Source organism: Orussus abietinus, unplaced genomic scaffold (genome assembly GCF_000612105.2).
Source record: "Orussus abietinus isolate OABI.00-Male unplaced genomic scaffold, Oabi_2.0 scaffold487, whole genome shotgun sequence".
Lineage (NCBI taxonomy): Eukaryota > Metazoa > Arthropoda > Insecta > Hymenoptera > Orussidae > Orussus > Orussus abietinus.
Genome location: NW_019394630.1, coordinates 12623 through 25865, shown reverse-complemented (window position 1 = coordinate 25865; position 13243 = coordinate 12623). Strand labels below are relative to the sequence as shown.

Here is a 13243-nt window from a genome sequence, read left to right as displayed (position 1 = left end):
ATTGCTACTGATATGATTTTTGATACAGACTTAAGAAGGGCTTAACCCTCTTAGTGCCGATTGAAGTTTTCGCAAGTGTTGCTAGCAACGACATATCGTTGCTCGGCACTAAAAGGGTTAAATAACCTTAGTCAAGATATTCAGTTCTACCGAGTATTGGGAATATCCACCCCCGAGCATTGTTATTTTATATTGTTACGTATCATCCATGTGGACAATTTTTCCAACTCGCTTCAATTGAATATGACCATTCTCTCTCTCCATGTGGAAATAATGTCTTATCTTAGTTGACGAGATATTCAGTTCCATCGAATGCTCGGAAGATCCATCCTCGAGCACTCTTATTATACACTTTTCAGTTATTTTAAGCGTCGACGATAATCATAGAAAAATGGACGGTATACCCGAAGGCGGTGCAAGTGCACTTCGCGAAGCAACTTAGTAAGCGAAGTGCCCCACGGCAAGATTACGGGAATCAATTGAATTTCCAATCGTTTTGAAAATGCATTATCGTTTCCGGCAGTTACTTGCACGTATCGAGAGCTATCGATCTTCCATTGCTTTCATCTCCCCCCTCCGTTCCTCCTTGGGCTTCCAACAATGAAAGGAACTCTCTCGCGAGTGTTTCTTCGAGGCTACGTCGTTACCGTACAAAGACGTATCGCTCTCGCGAGCGGCCTTTCTCAGAGATGCATACATATCAACACTATCGCGAACAATGTTCCCTCTCGAAGTATCGGCGAGAGAAGAGCTTCTTTTTGCATTTATCACCTCGGGCTTGCGGTTTCTCGGTGCTCGCTCGCGAGATTGCGTACAGATGCCTTTCTGTTTTCCTCCTCGGCCGCTCCATTGCAGTCGGGTGCTTGCAGCTGCACCCGCCTCCCCGTTTTTCTCTCTTTTTTTATCCCCCTCCGCTTCTTTCGTACATTTTTTATCTGTCGTGTGGTCATCCGCAGTATACCATAATTTCCCAGTGATACGATAAAACTGTACAGCTGTACTTCTCTTGTTTGCGCTTATTTCTTTCTTATCCTTTTAATGCACCTCTCATGGGTCTTTCGCCGGCCTCGGTATATAATGCGCTCTTGGCAACGACGTGACGCGCTTTGACGCGGCCTTAAGTGCATCAACGGGCAAGTTTTCGTAAATCGCGGGAACAATGTCAAACTCTAATTACTTAAGAGGATGTGGAAACGACGGCGAAATTCCCCGGGCGAAACGTCCCTCAAGGGTGACAAAAACTGACGCTGTCGGGGTATACATTGTACGTCACTTGAGAACAGCTTAAAGTCGAATGTTGATACATTTTTCGGGATATAGTACATTTCAGGCGATGCAAAAGTTGCATCACATCATCGAATCGTTTGTGGAACATTTTCTCGAACCGGGTGGGCGTACTCGTGTGAAATTTTGCGACTTGAATATGCAGGCCTTAAGGAATGTCCTAACATCCATGAAATACATATTTGTATAAAAAGTGTTCAAAAATGTTAACGAGCAAATTTTAGAAAATGACCTATCATGGGTACGAGGACCTTCTTAGAACCTGCATATTCACTTTGTGAAATGTTAAACGATTACGTAGTAATTGGGAGTAAAGTTTCATAAACGAGACTCCACTTTCCCCCCACCTTAAACAAGTGACGGCTTAAATGCGTCTAGCTGTGCCGATTTCCGAGGAAAAAAGGAAACATGTACAGCAGCGCGAATACATTATTTTCCCCCGATCACGGATACGCGAGGAGTTGTTAAATGAAAGCTCTCTCCAAAGAATGGAACTTTCACGGCCGACTCGCCGTCTCCGTATGAATACTTAATAACGAGACGCCGAAGTGTCCGAAAGTTTTCCGCAGCGGTTAAATGGCGCGTCTCGTATCGGCGGGAGTTTCGCATCGGCCCGACTTCTGCTCGCCATGTCTACGGAATTCAATGCTCATTGTTAACTCGGTGCGAATGTCGGATATATACGGAACACTCCTTGGCGCACTTTAATCCCGAGGTAGCATTTGCCTTCACGTCTTGCGGACTGTTTCAGCAAATTCGCTATCACCGCGCTCCGCCCTATTTCCGAGCTCGCGTGGCCCTTTCAATTCCTTGCTCTTAATTCCACCCCCGAAGCCGCCGAGCGAAAGAGCGAAGGCCGGGATCCGGAAGAGAGAGGGGAGAGACGAATAGACGGGGTGGAAAGGAGGCGCCATAAAGCCCGAGGAAGACGGAACGACGGATCCTCGTAAGAAAACTCGATCTCTCCTCTCCTCCCTCTCTCTCTTTCTCTTCCGTTCTACCCCTGCCGACCGAGAATTGGGTCGCAGGGTTGAAAGCCGCCACGGGGTGGCGACATTGCGACAAACCGACGACTCTTCGACCGAGGCCGAGGGGGTCGACCGACACCCCTCCCTTATTTAGCCTTCGAGGCCAGAAGTACTCCTTCAAATCTTCCCATTGATCCAAAACGATGCACCCCCCGTCACCCACACCTGTTTTTCGCCCTTCCGTTTAGGATCATGCTCCTCGAATAGTAGGAGGCGAAATCATCCCCTTCTCGGCGCCACGCCTTGTACTCTTGGCGGTATCGAAAGGAAATGTTTTTCACGTCTGAAAAAGAAAACCAACTTAGACCGTGCTGATGGATTTTTCAAGGCTTGTTTAATTCTTCATTGTGATGTCAACCCAATTTTTTTTTTTACATGACTGATGCAACGTGGATTTTGCAAATATTTAACTTATGGTATTAACGGTTTATGTATTCATTATTTATGTATGAATTTTAGATTCGTAATTCAATTTTTTGGCCGAAAAGGGATGGAGCGGTAATAAAGGTGTCACGTTACCTTGAGCGAAAAATGAGTTGACTAAAACAATTAATGCATATTTATTTGAGTCGATCAATTGTTTTTTTTTTTTTTTTTCCAGTGTAAGTTTTGTCGGAGAAGTCAAGAAAGACTTAACAATTATGTGATTTCGAAGTTACGTTGCGTTGTGGTGGGTTATTGTATTTATACTTTTAAGGGAATACTCTTAGAAGGAAGTATTTTTGGACGAAATGCTCCACCCGTTTTGCCAGATTTTGGGGTTGGATATATTCTTCAAGATCCTCTTCATTGATCCAAAATGACGAGGCTGCTCCCCTTCTCGCCCACGACTGTTTTTCGCCCTTCCGTTTAGGTTCTCGGATAGTCTTCGGCGAAATCATCCCCTTCTTCCTCCCTCACCCCTAACTCTTGAGGGTATATCGAGCGGTATCGAAGATGAAAGTTTTTTGACGACTGTAAAAAGAAACCAACTTCTTAGAAGGTGCCGAAGGATTTTAAGGCAAGAAAAGGTCTTTGAAACCTTCCCTACCGGTCCAAGGGTATGAGACTGTCTTCTCCGTCATTCGAGTTTTTCACCCCTAGGTTTGCCGCTTGTTTAGTCCGTCATTGTCATGCTAATGCGTTATATACCTTCAGAAGGGCACATTGTGGAATGAAATATTAATAGACAAGAGGCTCGACCTATTCTGTCGAGCTTAGAGGTTGGATATATTCTTCGAGATCCTCTTCATTGATCCAAAATAGCGAGGTTGAACCCCCTCGATTACCGGCACCTGTTCCGCCCTGCCATTATAGGTTTTCGCTCTCAATGCGATTCTTGGTAAAGTTACCGCGTCCATGTTTGCCACGCCTTGCACCCCATACTTGTGACATACTACAATGATCGGGTGTAGACTAACTGTCGAAGCGGTATGAAAATTAATTTCCGTCGGTGTTCTTAGTGATTAAGAAGAATCAATAACAGCAAGAAACGGTTACACGCTCTAAGATTGCTTAGACAATCTGTGACGTGAAAAATGTTAATTACGGCATTGGACTCGGCAAATGGATGATAAATGTCTCGTGGACTCGACACTGGTGTACGCCGAGCTTAACGGTCATTGAAGTTAAAGTGGCATCATTGAAGATCTCCGCCTCTTTCGGAACCTTTTGAGGTTGCATTTCCTCTCCTTTGTGCTCGTCCCTGCTCTTCCGTGGGGGTTGCCCGGAGGTAGCTGGAAAAGAAAAATGTAGACTTGAAATTTCCGATGATTCATCGTTTCGGGTCTTTTATGGTCCGCATTCCAGAGATTCAGGAGGAGTCGCAAGAGGCGCTAGAGGCTCCAGGGAGAGAGGGAAACGGACCGGCACAATGGTTTCGGTCTGTCGACGGTGTCAATATATTAGTTCCTTTTGGACCCGCGATCGGATTGTCTACCTTTTATTTATACCCGCGTTGTGGATGCTCCGGCTAAGGAATTTCGAAGAAACTTCCGATGACTCACTGCTGAGGGTCCTTCATACGTTATGCTCAAGGATTGGCGGCGCGAAGGCGCGAAGAGGGTTCTATTGATCAACCGCGCATGCGCTGAACGATTTCCTGTCACCCAACGTAAAAACACAATAAATCTTAATGCACCCTCAACAATTTCTCAATTCCCCCTCGTTATCTACCGTAAAACAGAAAATCAAGCTTTACTCTCTTACCTCTTTCATAAATTCTATCAACTCTTTCATAAGAACTATCCGTCGACTTGGGCGCCGCCATCTTGGAAACGGGCGCGGCTGGTCCCATAAATACCCTCATTGACTTGAAATAACAAGAATTTTATTAGTCATACTTGTCAATATTTTCTCAATTCCCTTCATAATTTCCCATAAGACAGAAAATAAAGCATTACTCATACCTCTTTCACGAATTCAGTCATTTCTTGCATAGAAGTTCCGTTGATTAGGCGCCGCCATCTTGGAAACGGGCGCGACTGGTCCTACAAATGCACTCATTGACTTGAAATAACGATAGCGTTTCGGTCTCACTTGCCAACAACGTGTCGCGGATTGCATTAGGCAGCGCATAAATATTCGGGTTATAAAGTATTCCACGGTTCGCGGCGTCGAGTGGCGCTCGAGGCTCGTTCTGTAAACAAGGTGTTTCACGCCGCCTTAAGGCCACTCGAACGCGGGAGCCGCGCCAGGAGGCAAGGGCCGGAACTGATTGGGTCGATGTTCCAGGTCCGAAAGGCATGCGGCCGTTCGGAATTGAAGCCCACCGTGGCCGCGACGACACCGGAAGCGGAAGGAGCGGACCGGAAGCCGGCCGCAGCGCACGTGCCGCAGCCGCTGTCCCCGCCGTCCGGGTCGCACAGACTCCCGACGCAACTCCACCTCCAGCTCGGCAACTTCCTGGCAAGCGTCATCAGGTCGCGATCTTTCTACGCCACCCTCGCCGACACGATCTGCGAGGATTATCGATACGGCAGCTGCTGGAACGGCGAACACATCGGAGAGTAAGTGTCTGAATAATATCCTGCCTCGAACAAAGATGGCGGGCCGCCAGGGTTGACGGCAGTGAAATTAAATCCTTTATTAAAAATAACGTACATTGACATTACTTTCGATAAAAAGACCGATACCTCGCTTCAGGTGAGGTGAAAGGTCTAGTTTATGAAACTTTTTTTCCGAACTGGGTGGACCGAATCGTTTTAATCACTGCAATGTGAATATAGAGGCTGCAAGGAAGGTCCAGACTCCCATGAAATTTTACGGTTTTTTATTAAATTTATATATAGAGATTTTTTTTATTTTTTGTGAAAAAAGGAAATTCCATGGGTATAGGGACTTTCCTTAGAGCCACCATATTCAGATTGTAAAGTTTGAACCGATTCGATACACCTAGTTCGGAGAAAAGTTTCATGGATTATTGGAATCCTTAGATGCCACTTTCATATCCCCTTATCAGTAAGCCTAAGCATAATAGTAAGAATTGTCCAATCAAATTGCCGAAGTAGGACGTCGGATAAATTGTTGCACAATTTAATTTGCCACATCTTACCGTTATGCCGACGGTCACTTACACGATTTTTAAATCGTTCTTTCTGTTAAAAGGAAAAAAGTGCGCTAAATTTCAATTGTTTTCTACTTCGATATCTTTGTTTAACCCTTTCGTCCCGGCGTGTTTTCTCTGTCCGGAAATATGTACATAAAGCGTGGGTACATTTTTAATAAGTAAAGATGCGCGTAGATTTTTTTATTTATACATGAGATTGTTTTGCCGAAGGTTATTTAAGGATCTCAGTTCGAAGGAACGGTGTCTTAGTCTTGTACTCGGAAATGTAAATTAATTGTGGACGAGTTGCCGACATAAACATCGGATTGCGGCACTGATGAGCCGGTCATGCTCGGTGGTCGGACAAAATACAGGCGTTCTCAGGACACTCGCGTTACAAATTGGTCGAGAGGGTATAGTGGCTGCATTGATGCGATATGAGAAATGTTTTCCTTCCTTCCCTCGAGACGTCTATATCGATTAAGCACCGCTTTTTGTCCCCTTGATCTTGATTGCGTGAAACGGGTAAATAAAAGTCAGCAAACTTTTTGCCCACTTCTTCTGGCCCCGGCAACGAAGGCTCCAAAAGGTCTTTGATTTTAATATCCGAAAATCCCACATAAAGAGGAACAAAAACACCGACCCGTTCGTATCAATTAAACTACTGCACTTTGTAAACTTTAATTTGTAAATCCTGGTTTCGTGCCTAGTCTTCGTCCGCCGATTTCCCGCGAAAATGTATTATTGTTAGCGGTACATTGTTCATTGTCGCTCCACTGAACAATGATCTTGTCCGCCATTGAAATTTCATTTGCAACGTTGCATCCCCCAGCTCTACGCCACTGGCGAACAAATACTCTCTCGAATGTCTGCTTCGTGACAGTGTCTCTCTTTCACTCCGATAAACGCAACCGTTTAAAACGTTTTCGCGTGAAAACAGGTCTGATCGGCTTTCAAGTAAAATTCAACGTTATTTCGCGCGAAGTACCCCACGAGTAGGCGAGCAAGAACAATAGGTTTTGTTGTAAAGTGCCATTTGCGGGATTGCGTTAAAGGTTCCCTCGAAATCGGGTGCAGCGATTTTTCCGCGGTACGGTGCACGTCGGACGGTACGTCGGAATTAAAATAAATTAAGAATCGAGGGGTATGTTTTCACCATCGACCCACATTCGCCAAATACCTGGCTCGTCCAGGGAAGACAAAGACTATAGAACGTTAACTGTCTCCAGGTATACGAAGACCATCGTCGACTTCAGCCCCTCGGCCCAGAGGTATAATCCGGAATTCACCATGGTTGTGTCAACCTCCTCGACGATGGCTCCCTATGGAAATCCGAATGCCAGCAAGCTAATAGATAAGCTAAGGCACATTATTTCGGTGCGTGTTACGAGAAAGAGTGAAACCAGACGTTGGCACATATAGATAAGACCTACGACCGCGAGCGGACGACGACCGTGCAGCGATTTTGCAGTTAGATAATAAAATTCCCACTCCACCTTAGCCTTAAGCAAAAAGTACACCGATATGCGGAGACAATTTTTCATGATTCAAGCACTGCTTTTCGTTGGACGCACCGTCGCTCGTTTTACTACTTAGAATAAGTCTAATTTATTTGTCGGAGTAGGAATACGTAACTAGATAACCGCGCCATAGCTAGGATTTCGAGTATTAAAATCCATGATTTCCTGAGTGAATAATTCCTCGGAATTTTTTTTTTTTTTTTCGTGTAATACGGTACACTCGACCGTACCGATATCAAAATTCGACGGAGAATACCAGGCAAATTTTCCTGTAATTTTTTCGACGCATGTTGATTTTATTGCGTCTTGCAGGTGATGCAGTCGCAGTTGATAAGCACGCCGGATAGTGGAGCGCTGCTCGCCGACGAGGGTCAGGATGGCTCTGGAAGTGGCATGGGCTCAAGCCGACGTGGCGGAGATGACTTTTTCTCGAGCGGCTCCGTCGTCGACGACGACGACGAGGATGACGATTATGATCGGCACCGAGATCGAGGCAACGAATACGAGGCCTCGGGCTCGGGGATGGGCCCGTCCACGTCGGGTACGTGCTCTCAAAATTCACCCCTCCATCTTTATAAACCTAAACGGGTCGCAAACTTTTAAACATCGTGAAAATAAATCACCTATAAACAAGACAAAGGAATTCTTATAACGGACTTTGACTTGTTATTAACAGCGATATAAGCTGTGTGCGACTGAGTGTAGCGCAAATGGCAAACGGAAGGAATTAATATTAATAGTAAATAATAGTATTTTCTTGAAAGCCTATCGCTTATAGTTGAACTAATTCCTGCAACAATCTAGAGCGCTACTTATTCGCCCATTGACATAAAGGATTATTAAGAAATGAAATATAAAATTATTTGCGCAAATCAACTCCCTCTTCAATTGCTGACCAAAGTCTAAAACCGACTGTGGTTAGAGATTATCTTCGCAAACTCAATCCCAACTGCCACAAGGTTGTGTTTGACTTGCAACGCCCACACAAAGTCAATTCCGCTGTAGAGATTACTTTATCAAAAAACATTCGGACTGTCGGTGTTAATTTCGCTTAGAATGTAAATTTCTCCCTTACAATTAGGGTAGATAATCTAAACATTTGAGTCTCGTTCTAAATTCTTGTTCTCCATTTTACAGACGTTACGATGGAGACACCGCCCGAGACGAATACCACGAGCGCCGCGACGACCGCCGCCGCCTCGACGCTCCTCCTAATCCTAGTCGGAACCGCGGGTTCCCTGGGCGCGTAACTTTGTTGGGAAAGTCGGCCTCGCCGGGTCTCGTGTAGGAGACCCGTGGGGTCGAGTGGACGGTGGACTAATCCTTGGCGGATTACGACGGCGAAGGGTGCGGATCGGCGAAGCCGCGAGATTGCGGCTTCTGCCCGTCTTCGAGGAAGGCGAGGTCGACCGATCGCGACACTCCGTTGATCCCAGCTCGAGCTCGCGCGTCCCGAGAGGGAAATCGTCACGACCCTCTCTCACGACTCGGAAGAGACGCGAGTTTCGAGTTGTCAGCTCTCGAAGATGCGTTTAAAGTCGATCGCGCACATCCGGTCGATACGCGTATCGTGTCCCCGCCGTGCTGGTCAGTACCCGAATGCAAAGTACATTATCAAAACCATGTAGTTCGTGCTCCAAATTGTTAACGCATTGAATTTTCTACCCTACTCGGCGTGATGAAATTTGAAACCAAAGTGCTTTCATACACCACAGCAATAATCGCGGACTGTTTATTGACTCGTATCGAATGAAGTAGATGTTTTGTCAAATCAGACGGAACATTGTGTACATTGTTAAACGCAACGAAATTCTGTGCCATCGGTGTTGATCCGATTAGATTCCCTAACGTACTTGGCGCGATGAAATTTGGACATAAAATTCTGTCGTTTCTCGATTTTTCTTGGACGGAAGCACGGCAATAATCGCGGACTGTTTATTGACTTGTGCCGAATTATAGCAGATAGTTTTGTAAGATCTGGCTAAACTCTGCGAGCTCCATAGAGGCATGTAAATATGGAACACGGCGATGTCTCTGATCAGCACGAGCAAGTGATGGAAATGCGCGAATCGACTTTTAGCGCCTTCGAAAATACGTAGTTAGTTTGCGAGTACGCCTTGCTCGACGCGACGAGATTCGCGTTCCGATGCCTGTCTCGCGTTCGCGCTGGACAATGAAATTACGGTCAGTCGACTGGATCGACAAGGCTGAGTTTTAAGTTCTTATCAAATTCAATTCGCGGAACCGTTCCTCCTGTTTCGTTTCCATAAGTCACGGGTCGATGAAATCCGACTGGCCGTAAAATCTTGACCGTGTCAGCGCGACCCTCGCGATCGAGGACTCGCGGCCGAAGCTTTGCTTGGCGCAATATAATATTTAGGAAGACCGAGTGTCTAATTTAAAAAGGAATAGTTAAGGCCTAGCGTCGGACCCAGGCCGTGGGTGTCCTTTTGAGAAGATTTTACGCAAACCTCGAAAAGAATCTTCGCAGAGGTTTCAATCCGTAATCGACACATCTTTCCATATACGCTGAGTTATTTTATTTATACATTAAGGGGACGCGAAAATGGCATTGAGGGGTCAACAATTCATGAAATTTCTCTAATCTAAATGCCGAGTCTTTTCTTACCTTTCAACGTGAATATGGAGGCTATAAGGAAGGTCCGGACACCCATGAAATTTTATTTTTCTAACAATTTCTAAACTGTCTATAAACAAATTTAAAAAGAAAAGGAATTTCGTGGTTGTCAGGACTTTTTTTATAGTCTCCATGTTCATGTTGCAAGGTTTGAAATGGTTCGGTACATCGGGTCGGGAGAAAAGTTTCATAAACGAGACCTCTTCGCCGCCATTTTCGCATCACTTTCAAGAGACTATCCAGTCCAATTGTTTGTGATAAATTTAACGAATTCGATCCTTAACGAGATTTGTTATAACTAGAAGACCCGACTTCTACGCTTCGCGGTTGTGATAAACCCCACTCGGTTCTAACGATTTAATTAGCGACTCTATCGGAAGTGTTTACTGTTACCAGTTGAAAGCGTGCTGCAACCATCCTTTCAGAGGAGAGTTTGCGTAAAGTAATTTAAAACGGACAACGAGGTCCAGCTGTACCTCGCAGCACGCGGCCTCTTGTACATATATATACTACATTCGACTCCGAATCTCCGAGGTCAGTGCCTTTTCGTATATCTCTTGGCTGTACGGAGTATTCGCGCTGAAAGCGTATCCCTTCGAGTCTTATTTTCACAGTTCTTGGTTTCGCGACTGCTTAAGCTCGGAATGGGCAAGAGACAGCTTGTACGATGACGAAGAGTCGATTTTCGCATCACTATTCGTCCTAAAGCAGCCTCAGGTCCTACCGAGTAGCTTCGTCTAACTACAGCGACTAAGAGACGAGTCAAATAAATCCATTTTGGAGTTCGTCCGGCAGCCTTTAATTTTAACGACGATGATTTCACTGTACCATATTGGCGTTCTTCCTTGCCACGTTAGGTGCCCGATGTAGCTGCAATTGGAACGACTGCATGCATCCTCGCGACTACTAAATTAAGACTTATTTATTCGTTCTTTTTCCTTTCCTTTTTTTTTTATTTAGTGCAATCGAGCGTGCGTTCTTCTTTCTTTTTTTTTACTCGCTGAGATGAGCTTTTTCGTATCTGTGTTAACCGAGTCCCTTTATCCGTTTCTTAGCTGTATCATTGTCTAGGAGCGAGCCTACGGATAGTGTCATATAATGGATCGAGGCATGAGTTCCTGCGGTTCTTTCGTTCAGATCTTTAAATTAAAAAGAAAGTAAAAGCCCGCCCGAACTTACGCCTCGACTTAAAAGATTCGAGGGCCGCTCGCAGCGAAGTCATAGACTGAAGCGTTTCGTCGAACTCTCCGAACTCTCTCGTTTCCTCGGTCCATGTAAAAGTGAGACGTCCTGCATTTGTATCCGCCTCCGGTTCGTTTTTACCCGAAGAGGCTCCAGATTACGAGTCCTTGCGATCGCTGCTCGATCGTTGCTAGTTGCTCGATCGTCGATCGAGGGGCTGCTCACTCGGAAATCGGTGGAAACGATTGCCTTCGATTTCATACGATAAACAATGTAATTCGGTAACAAGGTGTTAGACCTCAAAATTGTGACAATGTTTCGATGATTTGTAACGATTCCCAGCTGATTTCCGCGTGACTTCTCGCATGAAAATCCATGATTTCCTGAGTAACTGACTCCTCGTCGTCGACCGTCAATCGTTACTCGTTACTCGATCGCTGGGAGGCACAAATTATGAGTCTGGGTTATTTACCGGATTTCGCGTAAACGTTTCGAGGAGTCTTACCCCTTTTTTGCAGATGTTTTTGGGACAGGAGCGACGCAAGGTTTCTACGTATCGCACCTGCTGGTGCAAGTCTTAATCCGGCCTAGTCCTGAGCGTACAGTTTCCTTCGTCAGCTCCCTATTGTGCTTACATGATTCTAGGATATAAGATAGGTGATTACAAGCGCGACAAGAGATTACTGTAGGAGACGGTAGATCTACAAGTAAGGCCAATCGAGGTGCGATATGTAAACCGATACCGAGGTAGATGTAAGTAGGTGAGGAGTAACGACGAGCACCGTAGTTCCAGCTCTTGCACACTTTACTTCGTTCCCTGTGTCAAGTCTGTTGGGTCCACTGCTGGACCGAGTATTCTGATCTGTAGTCAAACTAAGATTAGAAACCAGGCGTTGATATTCGCATCGCGAACGGAGTATTGTAGGTTGCCGAAAGTTCTGTTCCGCTGCCCGCCGTTATTGCTCAATGAAAAATCGGCCTGAGGCCACTGTATCGTGCTGACGCCACTGCTTCTAACACGGGTACCATGAAGAAAGCCTAAAAAAACCTCCACTAGACTGCTAGCCGACGCAAAATTTCTGTGTAAAGAAGTAGCCTTAGCTGTAACCTGGAGTAAACTCACGTTTAAATTAGGAATTCGTCCTTGTGTTGCACATACCGAGCATACCGAGCACGCGTTTTCGTCGTTACCAGGGGAAACGATACGCCATTAGCCTCTCCCTTGTTTACCCGTAAAAAATGCATTTAAGTAGCATATTAACCGCAACATTTGCAGGGTCTGTTTAAGGTGAGACTCGTTTTACGGAATTTAAAAGGGCCGCCTTTCTTTTCATTGCTTAGCTAGCGGTTTAGGTTGTAACGCAAAGATCTGCGCCTAACGACAGAACTCTTGTCTCATCATTCCTCTAGAGGTGCCCTTTGTAGCAAGTGACTTGTATGCACACCTTTGCCTGCATTGTACACATCGAGCCAAATGTTTTGTTCGAAATCAGAGGCGTTAATGATAACGACGGTTGTTGGGGGCTAAAGTACGATGTTCGCGATTATTCGTTTGTGCCAAAAATGTTTTCAAGCTTCCATGACTAACGACTGCAGTATTATTTCTTTTCTTTTTTCCTTTGTGTCGGCGAAATTCGAGGATTTCTTATGTAACGTTGTGTAGGAAGCTTTTCTTTATCTAAAACGTTGAGATTGGAGGTAAATGACGTTGCTCAAAAAAGTTGACTTTTCCAAAGATAAGCCCGTCGCTCGTATTGGGTACACAAGGAGTGTTTTTGCGAACCAATTATTTATTGTCTGTAATGTCGTTGCTAACTCGACGGTGGGGTGGGGGGTTGGGGGTGGAAAAAGTGCGATATTTTCTCTTCTTTTCTCGCCCTGGAATATCTAGAACATGGCAGATGTTCGCGATACAGTTCCATTAACTGTAAAATTGTACCGTGACGGTATACCGTGCGGTTGTAAGCTAAGTGATACCTGCGCTGAGCGTCAACGATCTTAAATGCAACCAGTGCATCTTGTGATGCGCAAATAAAATATTCAACTAACGAAAATACATTGACTG

The 13243-nt window shown here is 45.3% G+C and overlaps 1 protein-coding gene across 1 annotated transcript in view; it reads left to right on the top strand.

Moving 5' to 3' along the window:
• Positions 1-13232, top strand: part of LOC105702319 (division abnormally delayed protein) — a 47116-nt gene extending 33884 nt beyond the window's left edge. Inside the window, exons 5-8 of the mRNA XM_012429806.1 lie at positions 5025-5299; positions 7068-7215; positions 7671-7899; positions 8496-13232. Coding sequence (XP_012285229.1) covers positions 5025-5299; positions 7068-7215; positions 7671-7899; positions 8496-8608 — 765 coding nt within the window. The 3' untranslated portion in view covers positions 8609-13232. The remainder of the gene's footprint in view (positions 1-5024; positions 5300-7067; positions 7216-7670; positions 7900-8495) is intronic.
• The last annotated feature ends 11 nt before the right edge of the window (positions 13233-13243 follow it).